Source organism: Eretmochelys imbricata, chromosome 4, assembly GCF_965152235.1.
Source record: "Eretmochelys imbricata isolate rEreImb1 chromosome 4, rEreImb1.hap1, whole genome shotgun sequence".
NCBI lineage: Eukaryota > Metazoa > Chordata > Testudines > Cheloniidae > Eretmochelys > Eretmochelys imbricata.
Window position 1 is genome coordinate 42290009 of NC_135575.1, and position 23158 is coordinate 42313166.

At 40.3% G+C, this 23158-nt stretch overlaps 1 protein-coding gene across 1 annotated transcript in view; it reads right to left on the reverse strand.

Annotated features, from left to right (window-relative positions):
- Positions 1 to 22822, reverse strand: part of PDE5A (phosphodiesterase 5A) — a 96389-nt gene extending 73567 nt beyond the window's left edge. Inside the window, exons 1-3 of the mRNA XM_077815173.1 lie at positions 22706 to 22822; positions 7982 to 8570; positions 5406 to 5495 (exon numbers count right to left, since the gene is read on the reverse strand). Of these exons, the coding sequence (XP_077671299.1) occupies positions 5406 to 5495; positions 7982 to 8570; positions 22706 to 22809 (783 nt within the window). The 5' untranslated portion in view covers positions 22810 to 22822. The remainder of the gene's footprint in view (positions 1 to 5405; positions 5496 to 7981; positions 8571 to 22705) is intronic.
- Positions 22823 to 23158: the final 336 nt, after the last annotated feature.

Consider the following 23158-nt stretch of genomic DNA (forward strand, 5'->3'; position numbering starts at 1 on the left):
GTCATTAGTGCCCTTGGCTAAGGCCTATAAAAATAAAAGTCAGCAAGACAGCAACAAACAACAGCAACAAAAAAGCTGTTATAAAAAGCATAGCACCCCTGATTTGTAGCAAAGCGCTTCCCAGTGACAGAAGACCAGGCAAAAATAACAAATTAAATAAATCCAACCATTGTAGTGATCTTTTCCAGAATGAAACATTCACCTAGCAGACCAGCAGGAAGTTGAATCTTATGTACTTCTGCTCAGAGCTTGGGAGTTAATTCAGCTCAAAGCTCCCATATGGGAAAATCCTATATACAGTTAATAAGGGTGAAACCAAAATAGGATTTTATAGAAGTTACTCTAGACAGTATATAGAATTTCATATAGAATTATCTTCTTTCCAAACCAACCATGAATTTAACTTAGAATTCTATCCACAAAATTCCACACAAAAAATAATTTACTGTGCAGTTCTACAGGATGTTTCTGTAAGGAATGGTTTTATAATGGTCATGTACAAGTCTGAAAAATTACATGGAGAAGTGCTCAGAAGTGGAGATGACGATTTACAGCAATTTCTGTAGTCCATTTTCAGATCTATGAATCCATCCAAAACCAAATGAGATTGGAACCCACTCACTTCAAGCATAAAGGTGCCTGAGGCTAAATCAGTGATGCTCCTGTGTTCTTAGGCATCCATGAGTCATTTTAGAGGACCAAAAGCGTACCTCAGGGATGGAAAAAATCTTCTGAGACTCAGTTTATGCAGTCAGTAGAGATCAAGGTTCTGAGCTGCCACCATCCCAGGGCTTCTGCTGCTGTTCTCTCTTGCTGATAAATCATGAAATCTCAGGCTACAAGGTATTTGCTTGCCTGTTCCGTGCAGTTAGTTTATGATAAGCGATACTTTGCATGTATAATACATACGGTGTCTTTGATCCGAAGCTGTCAAAGCACTTTACAAATATTAATAAATTAAATAACTTACAACACCCTTCTGAAGTAAAGAAGTGTTACTATACCCATTTTACCGCTGATGATCAAAATGGAGAAGTGACTTGGTCCAAGATCACATATGAAATGTGTATTTATCACACACTCCCGTTCCTGGAACAGAACGCTAAGAGTCTGATTCTGCCACCCTTACTCATGTTGAGTAGTACCTTAGTCCCACTGAACTAAACTTGCAGAGAAAGATACTGCTTAAAGGTTGCTGAGCATAGAGCTGAGCATCAGGCCCTCAGTCTAACAAAGCACTTAAACACATCCTGAACTTTGAGCATGTAAGTAATCTTATTGGCTTCAAAGTTAAGCATGTGTTTAAGTTATTTGCTGGATCATGGCTGATCTGGAACAACACATATATAGAGGAATACACAGGGCTTAAATTCAGCTGGAGCTGTCCAGACCAGAGCTCCGGTAAATATTTTCAACCCCCTGAAGTTTTTATAGCATGTTGTAGAGGGGGTGGGGGGCCCTCCAAAAATACTCTATAAGAATTTAAGCCCTGGGAATATAGGTGTACGCTTCTCTCCTGCAGTGAGGAGTACTCTTGGTGCATTAAGAATGTTGGAAGGCTGTGTTATGGGCTCTCCTAACCAAAATGAATGAGCTATCTTCTCAGCAGAAGGAAGGTACTTTTAACAATCCTGCTTTCTGAAAATGCACTGTAGCACTGAACTGGTAATAATCAAGATCTACAGCTACAGTTGTGGCCAACAAATACCACAGTTTCCCCTTATAAATAAAACAAGAAATAACCATGGTAATTATATGGTAACAGTTGGCTAATAACTTTTTACTGGTGGTCATTGTACCTTGATGATAAGAATTCAGTCAATTTTAGAGTCGTGTGTGTTTTCTCTTACTTTTCATAGTCAGTGTGGCTGATTTCATAAACTAAGAGGGTATCAGGTTATGGAGTTATCTATTGTCATTAGAGAATTGCCAGAAGAAAAAACCCAAAGGGAACAAATGGCACGTTTCAAATGGCTTAGCAATCACTGTATGACAGTTTTAAACACAGATAAGTTTGAAATGGATTCACTCATGGCCAGTTTGTTTGTTTTTCCATTTGTAGTATAAGAGTCAGGTTTCTCATCTTTCTTCCCTCTTGATTTTTCTAAATAGTTATAAACATCAGATGGCACATTCTGGAATGCCAAAGCAAACTATGTGGCAATTTTTGTTGTGTAGGATGGGATAGAAGCTCTATTTAGTTACCAGAGATTGTGCAGCAGTGGCCTGCAGATATCAGAACTTGCTTCAAAACCCTTCCAGTCCTACTCAAAGCTTGTCCAGCTTGCATCTGTAATTCTTCATGGGGAAAATAGGAGCTTGTCACAAACAGAGCTAGCACTGTGTAAATCTCCCATTGCTCTGAGCCTGAAAAGTACAGACAGCAGTGTTTTCCAGTCCCGGGCCTGATATGCCTAGTCTCTATTGGCTCTTTCAGCTATAATTAATAAGTAGAAAAATGCTTTATAAAAGTTTACTTTTTGTTATTAACATATTTACTTCCATTCTTTATGCGTCTGTGAAGTACTGAGGTTCTTGCTCTTGCATATGGTGCTTTTTGTTGATAAGACCACTACAGTTCTTCATTAGTCCTTCTCCATGGGTTCTGCTTCTTGAAGAACTTACTCCTCATCTTGTGCTATTTCTAAGAAGGCTCCTCAGCTCAGGTTCCACATGGAAGTTTAGACTAATCTGAGCCTACTTTTCATCTCTTCTGGAAAAATCTTCATTCCCCAACTGACCCAGAGGTTTGATATTCAGCCATGATATTTCTGCAGATCACATACTGACTTTTTGCTTTAAACATACCAATAATATAAAACAAATAATAAATGTATCATATGTATTTTCCAGGGGCCAAATTTCCAGGTAGAAAAGACCTGCTTCTCTTTCTAAGTATTTATTTTCAGATGTGTCTCAGAGACATATTTGGCTACATATTTGGACTGTGACTAGTGAAATTTTGCACTAAAGCAGTTTTCTTTAGCTGCTAGATACAATATCATTACAAAGGCTTGGTCTGGTTTTTGTTTTTTAGGTTGGGGAGGCATGGAGGAACCATGGTGGTTTCTTTGTTTGGGGTGGAAGATGCTTTTAATAAAAAAAAAAACAGCTGAAAGCAGATGGTAATTGAGGGGTTGATTCACTGAATTAAATCTCATTCCAGAAAAGTGTCAGCAGAGCATTACAGTGAGGGTGATGAGAACCTTCTGGTAAGAGACTTTAAAATAACAAAAGAGTCCCCTAAGAGAAATTCCAAAGTTTAGATCTTCCAGTTTACAGCATATAGAAGTAACACTTCACTCCCCCCTCCTCCTTTAGCCTTTGCCAATTTGTTAATCTGTCAGTTTGTTTTCTATTTTCATAATAAATAGGTGCCTGCTTTATTTCATCTAGAACTCCTGTTGTGCTTAGAAGAGGAAACGTAGCTAAGATTTTTTTCGGGATCGGCAAATTGCCAGTTACAGGTTCATTCAGCCCAACAAGTGAGTGCTGGTACATATGAGCAGAGAATACTTGTACTTAATTCTTTCTCATGTATGACCAGAGTAAGAAGTAAGAACCCATGTATTGTGGCCAGCTGAATTTTGTCATGACTTTATGATTCTAAGTTCTTGGCTTATAGCATTCTTGTGTTTTTTCCAATGCACATAAATAAAGCATGTGACCTGGACAAAACATAGACCCTCCATCTTGCATCAATCATACATCCAGCGCCACTCTCCCAGCCAGATGTCAGTGCACACAACGTTCTGCTTGCTCACTGATTGGCTCATGGCCAGTTGCAGCTACTGCCAATTAACATGGGGAGGCACTTTGAAGTGGGGGCAATGTTTGACTGTGAGAACAGTGATCATGTTCATGATCAGTGTGAGGTGGTGGGTTATAAATTTGAAACACTTTCCTTACAAGACCTGGAGCAGTGAAAAAACACTTTGAAACAGAAGTCAGATGTAGGAGATCCCACATTTAATCACTGGGTCAGCCAGGATCATCAGACCCAAATGAATGAGATAATACAAGGTAAAAATGAGAATTGGGGTTAAATATGGGAGATTGGTGTCTTACGCAACAAGACTGGGAGAGTGGAAGGGTTAGAAAAAAAGGGAAAATGGTATTTTCAAATCAGCTTTTTGAGCAATTTTTAACAGTATGAACTGATTAGACACAAACTGTGAACTCTTCTGAAAAAGGAAGATTTAGTGGACAGCAAATCCCCGTCTGAAAATTTCTGGGGCACTCCTTGGTTAGTCTATGCTGTGCCAACATCCTGAGAAGGATGGAGAACAGTATGAGGTTGAATCTTATTCCTTCCAGCTTCAAGAAGCTCTTTCAGTTATTGGCAATACATAAAAACACAATGAGCCTGATTTTCTGTTCACTAACACTAATTTTACACCAGTGTAATTGCATTGGCTTAATTGGAGTCACTCCTGAATTACACCAGTGTGAGAAGGAAACCAGGATCACTCTACTCAGATAGCTGATGGTGAATTTCCTCAGCATAATGTCACTCCTCACTTAATTTCTCATTTTCTAGTTTTCTCTTTTAGCTGTTGTTAGGTTTTAGCTGTTGCCACCCAACAGAGACCTACTTTGTTTATGCTTTGAAGTCCATGACAAAACTCCCTTGATTCTAGTTGTAGCAGGATCAGACCTTAAAGGAGTATTGCTGTGAGAAGTGACACAGGACTGGAGGGGAGAGCTGTGCAGAGAATCTGAAGACCTGATTCTGATCGCATGCACCCCAGTGTAATCAATTAAGGGTAATGTGAGCTGTGGGTGCTCAGATTCTCTGAATCACGCCATTTTTATTTAGGTACTTAAAATGTGGATACAGGTGCCCAACTTCAGGTACATACTTTTGAAAATGTTGCCCTGGGTCTATGAAAGGGAACCCCCGCTTGATATCTTAAACTTGTGAGGTATTTGGTAGAACGTTATGGTCACCATTTTACATAGCGTTAAAAACTGAAAAGTGTCATCTAAAGATAAGATTTATATGCATTGTGAAAAGCCACAGTAAAACAACATTTGAGGAGTATCTTTGATTCAGAAAAGAGAGAAAAGGAAGATCATCACAAAACTCCTATCGATTTTACTGAAGTGAACTGGGAGTTTTGGGTGTATAAGGAAGCAGAAACCTTTTTGTAACTGGAAATAGAAACAACATTGTTTTAAAATAAAAAATTGTGTGTAAGCTCTTCTCAGCAACTCTGTTTGGTTAACATCAGTGAAGCAGAAAAGGGAGTAAAAATTTACTCCATCGAATGATATGCAGGACATTTAAAAAAAAGGTTTTTTTTCTACTGTGAGATAATGATTTAAAGGTGAAAAGTGTTTAAACGAATTAACAGAGCTACATATACGCTATTGTATAAGATGATCAAGGTACTGCAGCTTACCTCTTCCCTGTGGTTCTTTATTGGCATACAAAGAATACTCTGAGTCTTGTATCCTGTGATTTGGTCAACTTCTGCATTGAATCGGGGATCCTGACAGGGCGGAAAAAGTTGAATTAAGTACCCACTCAAAGAATGTCTTGCTTATTTCCCCAGTTTATAGGCCCATAGAGGAATTATAGCATTTTTCTTAACTGTTACCCAGGGTCACAATGTTTCCATTGTGAGACAATAACTATGTAAATATAAGTTATTACTGACTGAGTGAATTTCTAGCAATACTGTACAAAACAAACTGCTTATAATGAATATAAACACTTGTGGATATATACAAAGGTCAGAAAATGCAGTAAGTTTAGGAAAAGCTGTTTGTCCAGGTTGGATATTCATGCATAACCATTTTTAGCACATCTTTTGTTCTGAGAGGAAATTTCCAAAACACACCAAAAGACAGGCCGGCGTGGCTAAGTAAGTCTTATTAATAGGATTAGGATTTCCATTTGGGGGTTAAAATGAGTAACACCCCATCTGAGGAAAAAAGTCAGAGAATGGGCTTTTATGGAATATACACCAAAAACATCTGAAATGTACTTTTTTTTCTTTTCAGTGTTGAAAAGTGTTTGCAGGAGGATGCTGACAAGCTCCCATGCTTTCCTAAATCTCTCTCCTATGCTCACTGAAAAGTCAAGCCCATGAGCTTCAGAAAGCAGCTTTAATACAAAAATAACCGTTTTCTAAAAACTCACTGTTGTTCCTGCAAGACTTATTCGTAATGTACCTAAAAATAGTCATTGACAATCAGAACAAATTCTCACCACCAATTTGAGTCATTCAGTGCAATCAGCCCAATAGGGAGCTGGCAAACTGTAAGCATTATGGAATTTGTAGGAATACATACTAGGATAGGAACTGAAAAGAAAGAGCTTTTGGTTCTGGGATCCTCTGCCACCACAACTTTGGGGTAAGCTAGTGCTTGTATAGGAAGAATGGTCTTGAGTGTGAGGCATAGGGCAGGTGTCCAGAAGAAAAAGAAACACCCCATATAAAATCTGATTTGTATTGTGTACGTATAAAATCCCTATTATTATTGCAAAAAGATGGAAACACTGAAAATGACTCCACTGGCAATATAATATTTTTGCTCTCACCAAAGTTATAGCCATCTAGGCTGGGATTTTCAAAGGATCATAAGGGAGTTAGGCAACCAAATCCCACTGAAACTCAGTGAGGCACTTTTGAATCCCAGCCTTAATCCTAATTTCACATTTGGTAACATAATTATGTTAAAGTGTAGACCCACTGGCATTATAGGTCTGCGACTATGTACCACGAGTAAAAAAATCATACCCCTTGTATTTACATAAAATGCAATGAGAATTAGCACAGACTGTCAAAAAATTCCAAGTATAAATTGTGCAATGAGATTAAATTTCTTTTCCTTTTCATTTTGAGTTTGGTTTGGGGGTTTTTTGTTTGTTTGTTTTTTGTTTTGTTTGTATGTATCATTCTGGAACACTGATTTTATTTTATCGTCTCACTAAAATGCACCAAATTGTACTTAAAAGGAAGATTATTAATTCACCAACATTTGATTTCAAGCTCAGTACAATGACCCCGATCTGGGAAAGCATTTACGTACGTACTTAGCATTAAGCACATGAATACTCCCACTGATCTCACGTGCTTAAAGCGAAATATATACTTAGGCCCAAATCCAGAAAATACTTATCAGAGTCTTCATGAACGATGACCATTAAAGCACATTATATCACCCTTACATGTATTGCTGCTGGAAAATATTGTTTGGCAATATCACACATCCTCAAAAAATCCACTCAGGAGGATGAAGAGATGACCAACTAGAAGTGGTAATTTTCAAGTCAAAATTCCAGTGTTTGTTCCACTTGGGAAACCTTCTCTTTCCTTATCCCTAACTCTGAATGCACAAAACCCGCTTTATCTATCAAGCAGCGTTGTTTCTTACAGGATATTCTGCAGGTTGTCAGTCTAGGCTTAAATCATTCAAGTAATAGGGATTCTACCATTTCAGTTGGGAGACTTTTCCACAGCCCAATGTATCTTATTATCAGGGTTTTTTCCTGATATTCAGCCTACATTTTCCTTTGCTCAGTTTCATCCCGTTATGCCCAGTTATGCAGCCTTAGGATTCATATAGAAGTACATGTTCATATATTAGCCTATATTTTTATTTTTAAAAATGCAAACAATTATTTGCCCCCATAATTTAGCCCACTTTAAATATCCAATTTCTTGGTACAATCAAAATCATACATTTCTAAGTGTCCTGAAATACAAATGCAAATAATTGTGGGTGGAAAAATAGAGACCTGGTTAAGGCCAGGATCAAAACTTGACCCTTACTCTCAAATGTCCATCACTTGTTTTCAAACATCCATTCCTCAAACATCATATGTAGCCAAATGTGCATATATTTTAGAGAGAGATATTTGAGGCCAGATCCTCAGTTAGTGTAAATCAATCTGGCTCCAATGAACTGCATGTATTACACTATCTGAAGATCTGGCCTCTTTTTACTTACACAAAATTTCCATATTTACCTCATATGCATTTTTGATGTTCAAAGGCTGGCCCAAAGCTGCCACATGTCCCACAATTCCCTTGTTCCATTCCAAGCGAATGCAGTTGTTTGAAGCTTCTTCCAAGGTGGAACCTTCTGCAACATCGAACAGCCTGCTGACAAGAAACTTCTCATTGGAGCTATCCTCACAGACCAGGAAAAGGGAATAACGATCAGCAGCTATGAGCTCATGGATGTGCAAGAAAATTTTGTGGCAAAGGGCTGTGACGTCCAAGTGAGTGGAAATATCTTTCACTAGTTCTAAGAGTCTTGAGCACTGATCCCCTGCATCAGTCCCAATCCTTGGAGATTGCAGAGGCATCTGTTCCTTTTTTCCAGAGCCAGAAAGGAAACTTACGGTTCCAACAGAGTCCTTGACAATGATGGGCCTTAGAGGCCTGTCAAATTCAGAAGCAGAGATTTTCCTTACTGGTGTCCCAGGGTTGGGGCTTTCAGCTCGGGTAGTCTGATGAGCAGGACAAGAGCAATCTTCACTGTGGTTTTTGGTTCCTTCCTTGCAGACTGGGATGGTATGAACTCTCTCAGCAAACCATGCATTGACCATTTCTCTGCAAAACAGAAGTGAAAGGTAATAAATACTATGAGTTAACAATCCCCAAGCAATCATAATTATTTAAAGGGACCAACCCTTTTACATAATACTACATAAAATAGTATGGGAGCCGCGATCGGCCAAACCTGCGGATGCGGCAGGTAAACAAACTGGCCCGGCCCACCAGGGGCTTTCCCAGCACAAGCGACGGAACAAGTTTGGGAACCACTGATTTAGTGAAACACCTGCTTCTCTTTAACTCGATGTTGTTCATTTCTAGCCAACACTGAGACTTAAGCACTAATATCATGTGTCTTATAAAAAAGAAATATTTCTGATCAAATAAATGACTCTGAATAAGGCAGAAAATTATTACTCATGACATAGCTTTCAGTGCATAAAAGCTGAAAATTATGACTACACTAATCTCAAATACTTCATCCTTAGTCATGTCATAGAGTTTAAGGACACAAGGACCACCAGATCATCTGATTTCCTATCACAAGCCACCACCCAGCACCCCCACACCAAACCCAGAAACTCAAATTAGACCAAAGGATTACCACCTACAGGAGACTAGACTATTATGTGCCACTGAGAGGGAATAAGAGAGACCGAAGTGTACCAATGCCCAAGGCCCCGGAAATGGCAGGGAATTAAGTGAGAGCTATCCAGATAATCCTGGCAAATGATCACCTGCAGCATCGGGATATGTAAGGCAAACCCCCTCCCACACACAAAGTCACTGCCAATTGGACCTGGGGGGGGAAATTCCTTCCCAACCCACATATGACAACCAGATAGAGCAGGGGTGGGCAAACTTTTTGGCCCAAGGGTCACAGCGGGGTTGCGAAACTGTATGGAGGACCAGGAAGGTTGTGCCTCCCCAAACAGCCTGGTTGTTGTATTGTAAAATACAAAGCAGTAAGGGGGCTGCTGAAAATGATTGGCAAAACAAAGCTAAGGAGATTGATTAGTCTCTAAAGTTTTCTATTTCAACTATACTTCTAAACAATAGATATTACAGTAAGCCATAACCTCAAAAAGAAGCATATCTGCCTTCCCTTGTGAAGGTGTGAGCACTGACATATGACTTGAAGTCCTGACTGGGACTAAGAACTACACAGATGTGGAGTTAAAAACTGATTCACTGAATGAGGATAGATTTAAAATATGGTGAGTCTATGTACTGAATACTTGTCCAAGAAAAGGAGCAATGTGACTGCAGACTACACATCAGTAAGGATTTCAGGGTCATATATGAGAGAATATTTTTTTCCCTCAGGGGCAGTAGTTGGTTAAAATGATCTAATAGAGCTGTTGGACCAATTTCTGCTCTTAATCACACCATAACGGAAAGCAGAATCTGATCTTTATCTGGACTCCCAATTACAGTATTTTGGTCCTGATCTTACAAAGACTTACACATGTGCTTATTATTCACACACTATGAGATAATCCTGTCAAGGTTAATGGCACTAACAGGCCATACAGTTAAGCACAATTGTAAGTCTTTTGCAGAATCAGGGCCTTAGACTGCATGCTCTTTTGGGTAGGTAAATTGGATGAAATGCTGGCCCCATTAAAATCAATGGGAGTGTTGTCACTGAGTTCAGTGGGGACAGGATTTCATCCCATATGTTTCCAGTTCTTCTGTGAAGTGCCTAGCACACTTGTGTATGAAATAATAAATAATAATAATAATTACTATTACTGTGTACATCAACATCTATTACAAAGCACCCATGAATATTAAACCAGTCTGATTACTGGAAAATGATGTCAGATAATAAAATGCAATAGAATGAGCAATAAATGATTCCACTGTTGCTGTGAAAGAGAGGGTTAATTATTTAAAAAAATATTAGGAATTAAATTCAGGGTTTATTTAATATACTAATAAGTATTCTCAATTATCTGTCTTCATTACAGTGTCATCATAATTTCTCTTTGAACAAGAGATCTGGTTTCACCCAAATGGCTTATGAAATGATACTTTCATATGAAAAACTACATCAATAGGAAGAATGATTAATATATTATCATAACTCTGATTTTAACAAGGACTTCTTTACAGCTCTTAATATGCTGAGCTCCCACAGATGATGTTAAAATGTGGGAGGGGAGACTTTGTAAAAAAGAAATACATGAACTCATACTTTTCAAGAGGCATGTCAGCAAACTCACACTGCAAGCTGTTTGAGTAAGGGACATAATAAGAAGCCAACATCTAATCATTCTCTTGATCAAAGGAGGGAAGGGAAATCTTTTAGAGGGAAAAAAATTATGGAAATGGCCAAAAATATCCCCTGAGGAAATAAACAGATGATTATTAAAAAATAGTTGTATAAGAAGACTCTGAACATCCCTGGATTAAAATCAGTGTTCCCGACTCTTGTGATTTCAGCATGAGACTTGCGATATTCGGTGTTTTTCTTTAAGTCTTAGCTCTGGAGATAAGCAATTAGCTGAAAACCTCTGCTTTCATTAACAAAAATAAGCTTCTAGTCCTTCTGGTTGCAAAGAAAGTTTGAAAATGTGATCTGAGTGCACCCTAAAGGCTCGGAAACTAGAAGGCAACTAAAAACCCATTTATTATTATGTTAAAAACTCATGATTTTTAAGCCACTCTCAGATTGTGTGGAACCTGACTCATAAAATACTGTAAAATCAGATGTAAATGCATTTATACAAGCAAAGAACAAGATGGAATAGCCTTCCTAACCTGCTCATTAATCAGCCAAATGTACTCACATACTTATCATTTGTAAGTCTATGATACATTTGTACCCACCTGCTGAATGACCACAGTTTGTTAGAGGAAATAATAAAATGATCCAATGAAGTGAGCTGCAGCTCATGAAAGCTTATGCTCAAATACATTTGTTAGTCTCTAAGGTGCCACAAGTACTCCTTTTCTTTTTGCGAATACAGACTAACTGCTACTCTGAAACCAGTTTATTAGAGGAGGCACACTGAGCCTGATTCTCTACTGCCTTGCATCTGTGTGATCATTTACATGTGATGAAAGGAAGAGTAAAATGCTATCATTCTGACCTGGTAGTGTTTCACATTCAATTTGCACAGGTGTAAATGGCCGTATAAAATGTAAAGGCAGTGGAGAACCAGGTGCACAGTGTACTGGTTACAGCATGGACTTGGTTTTTCAGAGAAAAGCCCTGCCACTTTGTTTGTAAAGTGCCATAGCACAGGTTTACCAATGTAATAACAACAAACAAACAAACGAACAACAAAAGCCTCTAAATCCAGCTCTGACTCCATGGCCCTAGAGTGATTCAATCTTTCCATTTCATCCTGTCCATCTATAAAGTAGGGATTTCAAAACTTATCTTCCTGCCTCACAGGGGTGGTGGTGGGATTTAGAACCTGACTGTGTAAGACTTTTCTCATCCAAGTAGTCACATTGCCTTTGAATAAGGACCTTCTCCTTATTGGAAAGAGAGTTTGCACTATTAGACTTTATGTTTTCCCCCCAAATGTCTCTTTGATGGTGGTCCAGTAACCTGCTAGCAGGTTAGTATGTGGGTTTTTTACAAAATTGTGTAGATTAAGAAGAGAGAAAAATCCTATGGCTATAACTCTCCTAAAATATATTCTTATACTTTAAACTGATTAGGCATTTGCAGAATTTAAGCAACAGTAAAGTTGTTTAAATTCAGCTGGAATAACAACAATTTTATTGACCTGTTCTGAGTAACACTTCTTATAAGGAAATTATTCATCTCCGTTTTCTCACACAGCTATATGCATGGGTTGAAGAACTAATATTTTATTTTGGATGAAATGCAAAACATAGTTGTTTTAATCTATTTTAAAAATCAATCAGAGGACTTGTTTTTGCTTTTTCAGTACCATTTTCCATTTAACCATGTTTGACAAGTGTAACACTTATTTTCTCAGTATACAATAAGCCATATAAGTAAGGTCTATCAGTACCAGACACCTATTGAACTACAAGAGAGATTAGTGGAAATAAATGAGAAAGCACTATTTATGAGACAAATGTGATGTGAAAAGGACTAAATTAAGGGTCAATCTTGCAAACACTCCTAATTCACACAAGTAGTCTTCAATGGGCATAGATATTTGCAGAATTTGGCCCTAAGAACCTTAGGGCCAGAAAACTGCCATGAGGGAGCAGTTGCAGCAGTGACAGTAGAGATTAGGTCTGTATAAAACAGGAGCAAATACTAATATCCAGGTGCTGCAAGAAGCCTGCTCACTAGAGACCCTTTCAATACTGTAACATGCTCTCACCCCAGCGTAGCCCTTTAAACATTGCTTGGTGTGCAGCTACAGCCGCACTTGCTCCTTACTGACTTCCTGAATCCTTTTCTTCCAGTGAGCCTGCACTGTGGCAACCATAATTGAGGCCAGAGTTCATGAATGGGAGTAGGTGATGGCTATTTTTAAAGTCATTTGCATTTTGTCACATCCACACCTCCCTCTCATTATAAGATGTTGAATGTCAGAGTATGGTGAGAACCGAATTTGCCAGGTGACATCTTCCAGCAGAAAACATTTTGAGAGGATTTTTTTTTGGAGTGGGGGTGGGGGTGGGGTTGAGGGGGAATGAGGGTTATTACTTTTGAAAATGGAGAATAAACTATTTGGGGGAAAACATATCCTTCTGTATAAGGATGTTCCCTTGTACAGAGCTACATAACCCCAGCTCTCGTTATTTATTATTTGTATTACAGCAGCACCTAGAGATCTCATCTGAAATAAGGGCCCTGTTGTGTTAGGTGTTGTACAATGAGAAACAGTCCCTGTGCCAAAGAGCTTACAAGTTAAATAGACAAGGACAGAAAGTGGGTGGAAGGGGAAACAGAGGCACAGAGGAGAAGTGACTTGCCCCAGGTCACACAGCAGGCCAGGGGGAGATCTGGGAGTAGAGCTGAGCTCTCCTGACTCCTGGTCAAGTATTCAATCCCACAGACAATACTGCTCCCCACTAACTGCTCTTATGCAACTAATTCACTGTGTGACCTTAGATAAGTGACTTCACCACTGTGCATTTCATTTTACCCATCTGCAAAACAGATATTATCCTTAACTACCCCAAAAAAACCCTATGGTGATATTTATTGAGTTAAGGAGAAATTAGAATCGCCTTCCTCACATTAGCGGTGATACTACCTGCGTCAATAAGGGTCACAAAGTAATTGCCTTAACATAGAATCATAGAATATCGGGGTTGGAAGGGACCTCAGGAGGTCATCTAGTCCAACCCCCTGCTCAAAAGCAGGACCAATCCCCAATTAAATCATCCCAGCCAGGGGATCTGTAAAGAACTTTGAGATCCTTGGAAGAAAGGCACTCATGACTGAATTCATCTAGTATAGAATGCCAACATTCAGTTGCATTAATTCTTAGGGCCTGATCCTACTGCTGTTGAAGTCAACAGTTTTTCAAGATAGGCCCAATAATTAGTCTTTATCGATGTGCTTTTCTCAGAATAACCACTAGACGGCAACAATTTTCTTTTCAGTTTTTTGATGTAAATTAGATGTGGAAATCATTTCAAGGATCACCATCAACTTGAAATCTAGCTGATTTTTAACAAAACAGTTTAAGGTAGTTTCTGGTTCTAAACCTGCCCCGTGTTCCCTTGCCAAGAGTTGAGGTTTTCCCATTTTCAGACATTTTAAAAATGTTTTCCTCTCCCCTCTTGCTTTGTGAAGACCTAAACAAGTAGGAGAAATTGTATGACTACATAGTGGAAATAATGAAAAACAACAATATACAAAGTGCTGTCAAATGCACATAACTGAAATCACATAGAAAGTTATTTTGTTCTAATCCCTTGATGTGTTATTTGTAACAACAGTAAGCAAACTTTTTTTTTTAAGATAGAAGTTTGATTTTAAAGATTGTAGTGTCCATTTATGGGCCCAGCTCAACAAAGTTCCTATGCACATGCTTAACTTTAAACATGTGAGTAGTGAATGGGACAACTCATGGTCTTCAAATTAAACATGTTCTTTGCCAAGTATAAATGTAAATTAAGAACTCTGGCTCCTGATTCAGATACAGTATTCTTGTTAGAGCTGAAATTAATGATTTTTCAGTGTTATACAATTTAAATCTTGCCTGATGCTGGTGTTTTTTTTCTTAAATAGGACATACAATTTGATTAGTTGGTTGAAGTGAGGATACCAAAAAGTGCATGTCCTTATGATAATTTATTATTCTTGGCTATTTACAAGTCAACTTTTACAACTAAACTGTAGGCCTAACTTTTTTTTTCCCCCTCAAAAACGCTGGCCCTAGAAGGGATTTTCCATTCACAATACAAAAAAGGCACAGCAAAATTACAGCGATACAAAGGTCAAGGTTTTAAATAATAAAACGGGATCTTTTATTTTTCCTGATAATATGTTTGTTTCTTGTCCCAGCCTCAGAATAACTACAGCCCCATTCACTCTCCTATGAGGTCAATAGCAGTTTTGCCATTGAGTCTAGTGGAAAAAGGTTTAAGCCCTAAAGGTGAAATTCACCCCTATGTACTACCAAAGTCCCACTTAAATTCCCAAAATAGGACTTAAGTAGGATTTAAGTGGAGCAGAGGCTTTGGGCTGGCCCTCTGTACAGCAGTGAATTCACCCTTAGCACATAAATAAATGGGAAAATATATTTTTTTACTAAGTAAATATATTTTGTGGTTGGTGTCAGGCCTAATGTGAAATGACAACCATTGAATTACTCACAAGGGCCATTTGAACAAGGGTTTTTTCTGGCACCCTGTAAATAGAGTCTTTTGCAGCTAATGCTGTTTTTTGAGCAATTCATATAAATCACAAATTATTCCATGTAAATTTATTTATGTTTCTTGGACAGTAAAGAAGAGGGAGACTTACATTGTGTGACTTTGGTAATTATATTTGTCTCTGACAAAGCAAAATACCTTTTCTTTAATATAATGTTCAAAATGAAAATAGATTGCACAGTATTAGTCTGATTCAGGAAACACTGTAGGAGGTTGAGCAGCATTGTTTGCAGTACTTGACCTGGATCTTACATTCTCCACACAATTCACCTTTAGACAAACATTCAAAAACATGCAAATACACTATGAAAACATGAACATGCACTCTTTGGCCTGAAGACATTCTGAGCAACAGTTTAAATTTCACCCCTGTTCAGAAGGCCAGCACAATGTCTATGCCCCACTTAAATCCCACTTAAGCCTCAAAGTCAGACCTACGTGAGATTTAAGTAGTATATAGCCCTTGTGCTAGCCTGCTGCACAGGGGGTGAACTTCATTCACGATCAGTAGCTGCAATCTGGGAGGATTCTTCAATAGAAGCCAGTAGTCAAAACTTTTGTGAATTCCTATGGCTACGAAATACTAACCCAATGGTAAAGATTCTCTGACTATCCATCACACCTTCCCACCTCCTTCAAATGGAATTTATACTCCCCTCCCCACACTTTATTTTCTTGTACCAAAAAGTTAGGGTCTAATCCTCTCGCCCTGATGCACACAAAGCTCCCAGCAAAGTCCAAGAGGAAACTGCCTGCACCTGCACTGCTTAATCATGCTCTCTCCCTCTCCCCCCTCATTTTGTATAAAAGGTGGGGGGGAGGGTAGTCTGTTGACCCTGCTTTCTCTGAATTCATAGGAAGTTTTGCAGCTGCATTGATCTTCTGCTTTTCAGACCCCTTTCTTTCAAATAACTAGGCATAAGTGTAACTTACTTGCCTATATGTGTAACTTGACTCATATGAGTAACTTTCCACACATGCCTAAGCATGGATTTGGGTCTTAAATTTTTGCAGTGGTCTTAATGCACAGTGTATACATTTCTTTGGGGAGCTGAGGTTCCTGAGAAAAGTGTTTAAGAATGTGTGGACTACTTAGAGGAAAAGGATTTTAAGCAAACTAGTTTTTAAAAGAAACACTTTTCATGTTTTTTACAGAAAAGACCCCTATCCTCCTCCACTCCTTTCTCAGGCAAAACTCTGTGAATACATACAACGTGAACAAAATGTGCAAACGGGAAAAAATATACTATGGTCAGAATGGTGTAACATGACTAATGTCAACAAGGTTACACCAGGGATTGATTTGACTCAGTCCTGTAAAAATGTTCTATATTTTTAGGATTCATTTTTTTCGCAGGGGATTACCAAAGTATTTTCAAATCTGATCATTCAAAAATAACTCTCCAAAACACATATTCAGAATCTGTTTGACAGTCTGAACTTCTGTACACTTATTATAAAAATGCATAAACTTCCTCTTATATAGAAACAAACTAAGCATAGGCATATTACTATGAATAAAACTATGAGACAACACCCAAGGTTTATAACTAACATAAGCTTACAAAGCTAAAACACCAAACAGATGGCTCAAGAGGAAAGGCATTTTCCAATATCTCCCTGAACATGGAAACTGAAGACCTCGGAACTGAGAAACCAGCCCAAATGAAATACTTGGAGCTGTCATTAAGAGAAATAAACTATGCTTGCCCTTTCACATATCACTGATATATTCAACCTGTGTTACAATAACCCAAGATAGCTATAGCAAGGGGTCTTACTTCCATTAGGACAAAAGCAATGCTTAACTTAATATTTTTTATCTATCATGCCATACATTTAGGAAGCCAGAAAAAAATACCTCTATGGAACAATGAAGTTGCCTATAGCTGGAACACAATTTCCCCCTGAGCTGAGTGAATCAGCAGTGAACAGTGAATTTGTCTGTGAGCGCGAAAGGTACTAAGAGAAAGTCACATGAGTATTTTTAAGAGGAACAATAAAGGAAACCAGAAATATTGTATACAGTATACTGGTTTCTTGAAGAGAGTTTTAAGTAAGGGTGAAGCTTGGCGGATGAAAGTGGTGTGACAAACTGCCTGGATAACATTTTTCCAAAAGTAATACAAAAAGTATACCATCAGTAAACTGATACTGATAATAGACTCACCCCTAACTGTAACAGAAGTTAGTGGGTACAAGGAATGCAAGGTTAGTCCAATACAGTATACCAATCAAACTTGTACACCATTCAGTACACCATGCTTAATAACATTAGAAGAATGATTTTTAACATCAATTATGAAAAAGCTACAATAATAGTATGGGTAATCAAAAGATAGATTCTAAAACAAAGTCCATATGCTGTACCAGAATGAGAAGAATTAAATTTAATTTGAAAACCATTTCCTCCGCTTTCTGAAAAAGCCACTCTTACAAATAAAATTTGAAAATTTTGAAAGGGGAAAAAACATCACAAAGGAAGATTAATTTTAGTACGGGAATTCTTAAAAAAATAAATAGCTTAATTTTAGTAGGAACTAAGGAAACAGGAATGTGAAGAAGTGGTACAACAAACCAACAGATGTACAGTATGAACTATTACCACTAAAAATTTTGTATCTGAGTAAGCCAAAATTAAACAGGCTAAATAAACTGAGCCATATTTGCTCCGGTGTAACTTCATTAAGAGTGCCAGGGACAAATTTGAACCATCGTTCTACATCTTGATCAGAGCTATCATAAAAATTCACATTTAATATTTATTTATACACTTCCTGTATATTTCTAGTGCCTTGTGCAAAACAAAGTAATAAAATACCTGTGGGTACTGGATACTGTAAACCATTATCAAGTGATTAGTCCTTATTCCCATGTAGTCAATGGAAAGGATTATGTGGGTAAAAGCTTCAAATTTGGATAAGTTTTTGTAGGATCAGGCCCAGGTTGTACACTTTCATATCAAAATATAACATATTGCATCACAATTCATTCATCCACCTAATCAGTATTGTGGAACTGTGGAACAGAAGTAATACGGCCTACACTGAGCACCTCCTGAAAAGTGCTGAGCAGCCTACTGGAGATTGCTCAGCACCTTGCAGGATTAGATCATAGCTTATAGCCATAACTGATATAAGGTTTAAACTATTGATATACAATTAACTTTTATAAAAATGATAACAATGCTATGCAAATTTAGCACACAAGTGGTCCAGTCTTGCAGCCCATACTGACATGGGCCCAGAATACTGACTAGCAAAGCTTCCATAGCTGTGTAGCTTACAAATAATTATAAATTAACTGAAATATATATTTTATTTTAAAGTGTTGCTTTCTAGGAAATGTGGTCTCTCCATAAACCATACACAGAAATCCATTAATGACAATGTGATCTATACAAAAGAGACAAATATCGCCTGATTTTACAGAATATGTATGATACTGTGGCTCTAAATTTAAAAAATACTTGAGATAAAACCACCTAAACTAATCTTTTCTTTCTTTCATCATGTGAGTACTCCTACTGAAGTCAGTGGGATTACTCTATGAGTAAGGAATTGCACAAATTAATCCATGAAGTGAGAGAGCACTATTTTGTATAATTGATTTTAATATTGCAAAGATACTTGCTCAATAAGATCCCGATCCAAAGCCCATTGAAATCAATGGAAAGAGTTACACTAACTGGGTTTTGAATCACACACTCAGTGTTTATTCTCAGTGTTTATTCTTGATTTTGATTCTTAACCTTGCAACAAACGATGGAGCTCAATTCTGTTTCTGCTCATTTGTATTCATATTTGAAAATGTAACAGAAAAGCTCTTCAGCAAAATAAAGGTAATTATACATAGCAATATGAATTCAGACTAACAGGTGATGTGCCTGTTTCATGAGTTACCAAATTGATTCAAGGTGTGTGTATAGATATAGATATAAACTGATGAAACAAACTAAAAAGTGCAGAACTAAATTAGATTTTAAAAGTACAAGTTAAAAACTATCTCAGAGAAATCCCATTTACCAGACAGAACAAGTACAACGTTAAGCAATTGAAACATGAAAAGTTTCAGAGTAACAGCCGTGTTAGTCTGTATTCGCAAAAAGAAAAGGAGTACTTGTGGCACCTTAGAGACTAACCAATTTATTTGAGCATGAGCTTTCGTGAGCTACAGCTCACTTCATCGGATGCATACCGTGGAAACTGCAGCAGTTTCCACGGTATGCATCCGATGAAGTGAGCTGTAGCTCACGAAAGCTCATGCTCAAATAAATTGGTTAGTCTCTAAGGTGCCACAAGTACTCCTTTTCTTTTTGAAACATGAAAAGTAAACTGCAATCACCTCAGTTCAATGTAATTATTACTGTAGCACAAATTATGCAATTTAAAAAACAAACAAACATGGAATCAAGTTCAGGGTTTTCTATCAAGCCATATTCCAGAATAATTCCACAATGTAGACAATTATATCTTTTACTAAATACACTGTAATTTTCACTCCATGCATCTGAAGAAGTGGGTTTTTTTACCCACGAAAGCTTATGCCCAAATAAATCTGTTAGTCTTTAAGGTGCCACCTGACTCCTCGTTGTTTTTACTAAATACACTGATTGCTTCAAACTCTTAAAGGTTTATGAAGTGTAATTTGAGAGTATACAAAGAAAACCAGCCGGGCCATCAAATAATTGAAAACTTGCCTTTTCTTTGTTATAGATGCCTACTTATAAAGTAAGTTCAAAACCGAAAAAATAAACAAGCTGCTACACTTAAGTCAGACTGGTAGACAGTTCTGAAAATAATGTGACATCTCCATCGCTATAAAAAAAACAACAGGATAGTTGCCAAACAAGCATTTGAAGCTGACAGTTTTCTGTAGAAATCTTATAAAAATGTAAAGGTATTTCAGTTAGTCAAAGGTACCTGATTAATTTGTATTTTGTGAACCCCTGCCTTTTCAGACCTTTACAAAAATACAACTGTTTCTGCATGTTAAAAAAAGACCAGCCAACCTACTCCATGGGGAAAACAAATCGACATAATGGTTATTATTAATTAGCATTTGTATTTGTTCAGTGCTACTTCCAGTTTCCAATGGAAGTGTGGCAAGCTGACCTGATTAAATGCTACTTCTCAAAGCTGGTTAAAATGCTACCACCCCATTTTCCATGGATAAACAAACTATCCTTCACTCATATACCATACACCAGTATTCCATAAAAATATAAAGGTTAACCACACATGCCAGTTATCCCCATCCAGCTCTTACTTTTCTTAAAGCTATTTAACTTATTTTTAGGGTTTGGTTTTTTTAAAGATAGCATATTTGGATTGCTGTTTTCCAGAGAGATGAATCTGACAGCCTGTCTGATATGAAAGCAGCAGGAGGGGAGAAGGGACCTTGCACAGATGGTCACAGAGAAGCAGGTGACTGACCCCTGAAGCCTTCTTGCTCGCTGCAAGTCAATAATTAATGGGGATCTCGCTTCTTACCGCCCCATCCCATGCAGAGAGGGGCAGCAGCAAAACTCATTCAGAACCCATCCATCCCTGTTAAGTGACTTGGGAGGCAAGTAAATCAGCAGCGATAGCAGATGGTGCAAGCAGCTCAGGAACAAGAGTGAATCCGCAGAGATGGTGCGTGCACTCAAAGGACCGAATTACACAACTTACTAACCAGCCCTGCACTCCGATATGCCGTGGGAGCTGCAGACCGCTTGCACTCTCCATCCCCACGGCTTTGTTTATAGGAAAATATTCAAAATGGAAACCCGACTCCCCTTCTAAAAATAGTTGCATTTACTCCCTTTCAACCAGCAATCCCACCGCTGAGGTGTCAGTGACAATGATAAGCAGATATACCTCGTCTTATCTCCAAACGGCAGCATGACAAGCCAGAGGGGCGTCAGCTCAGACGAGCGCCTCTGATCTCTACATTCAATCTTTGCAAAATAAATAAATAAATAAATAAAACCCAAGCCACCCGCCACTAACAGTTCATAGGAAAACTTCTTAGCACTGGCGCTGTCCCCAAGCTTCTTCTTGCGGTGTGCAGCGCTGCCCCCTGGCGGGGAATATCCCTGCCGAGGGCTCCCTAAGTGTCTACGCCTCACTGGGAACTTCTCTCCATCGCCTGCACCCGGCTGTGCTCCTCCAAGAGACACCCCGAATCAGTCTCCCCCCCGGACGCTTCCCCACGCGGAGCTCGTCCACGTGGAGACACCAGCTCCCTGACACCACCCAGCACCACCCAGCCCCCCACCGCCTTCCTTAACTGCTGCGGATCTCCCCAGCCCCTTCCATCCCCACCGCTGCCCGTGCTCACCCGGCAGAACCCCGGCTCCGGCCGCACCCCCCTCCCCCTCCCCCACGAGTCTAGTCGTTGCTCCCCTCCCCAGATGCTGGGGTGCAACCCCCCTTCCTCCAGCTACACAGCGCCACTCCCTTTAGCCCCTATCCCCCCCCCTCCGCAACTGCAGAAGCACCCCCAGGTCCCGTCCCCGGCTCCCCACTCCCAGCCAGACTCCCCTCACTGGAGAGGCACCCCCCGCCCCAGCTCGCTCCCCAAACGCAGCGCCCAGACAGCTCACGACCAGCCCTTTCAGGCGCCTCAACCCACTTGGCACGGCCACCCGCTCAGCCCCTCTCCCGCCTCGCCCTGCTGTGCGCGGCAGACACGCGGCCGCCGCCCGCTGCGGAGATGTCAACCCCGGCCCGCCGTGCGGAGCCCGGAGAGCCGCGCCTCGTGTGGCCATTAACAAGTGACACCCTCCCCCAACAAAAAAAAAAAAGAAAAAAGAAAAGAAAAAGCAGGGGCCCCGGCCGATTTCTGTGGAGCGGGGGGAGGGGATGTCCCCGCGGCTACTGTGCAAAGTGAACGATGTGGGTTTGCAGAGCGATCCCTAGACCCAGGTCAGGCCTCGGGTTCCCAGAACCGTCAATCTGCCCTTGCACTGCACGCCAAGTCCCCGCTGCCTCAGTGCCTCGCAGCGCCCGGGGACAGCGCGCAGCGTGGGGGCGCCGAGAGCCACCCAACCACACTGCAAACCCCGCACAGCCTCCCCTCCCCCCCCAGCACCCAGGCGCAGCGCGGCTCAGCGTGGGGGCAGGCCGGGCAGGCAGAGCCCGCTGCGGAGCAAAACCCCGGGAAGCGCTTGCCTGTGAACTTGGGTGGCAGCGGAACAGAGCGGCTGTGTGTCGGTTTCAGTTTTGGCAGCTGTGGGGAGGGGAGCGGTGGAGGGGAAGGTGCTTGTTAAAAAAAAAAAAAAAAAAAAAAAAAAAAAAGCAGCGCCGGGGAAATCCGAGGGCTCGGGTGCGGGGAAGGGGGCTCTGCCCCCTCGCCTCGCCCCCCGCTGCTCTTACCGGGTAGCTTTCCGAACAAAGTAAGAGCGGGTGAAGTCCCAGTGATCATCCAGCCAGGCTTCTACCGCTTCCTGCTGCGGCAGGGGGTGGCAGCTGCGCTCCATGCTCCGAGCCGCTCGCGGCTGTCCCCGCGCCCTGGCCCGCCGCCTCTCGGACTGCCGCTGCCGCCGCCGCCGCGCTCGGCTTGTTGTTGTTGATTTCGCCCCGTCCCCTACGGCCTCTTGTCTAATCAGAGACAGGAGCGCTCAGGAGACCCTCCTCCTCCTCCTCTGCGCGGAGCTTGGACCCTGGCGCTCAGCCAGCGCCCCACCCAGCGCTCTGCCTCTCTCCTGCTCCCAGGTGTTTGCCCGGGGCAGGCGGCGGGCGGGCAGCCAGCCAGCTCCGCCGCCACTCCAGCTCCGGTCCTGTCCCGCAGCGCCAGCACCCCCAGGAGCCGCTGGCCGCAAAATCTCT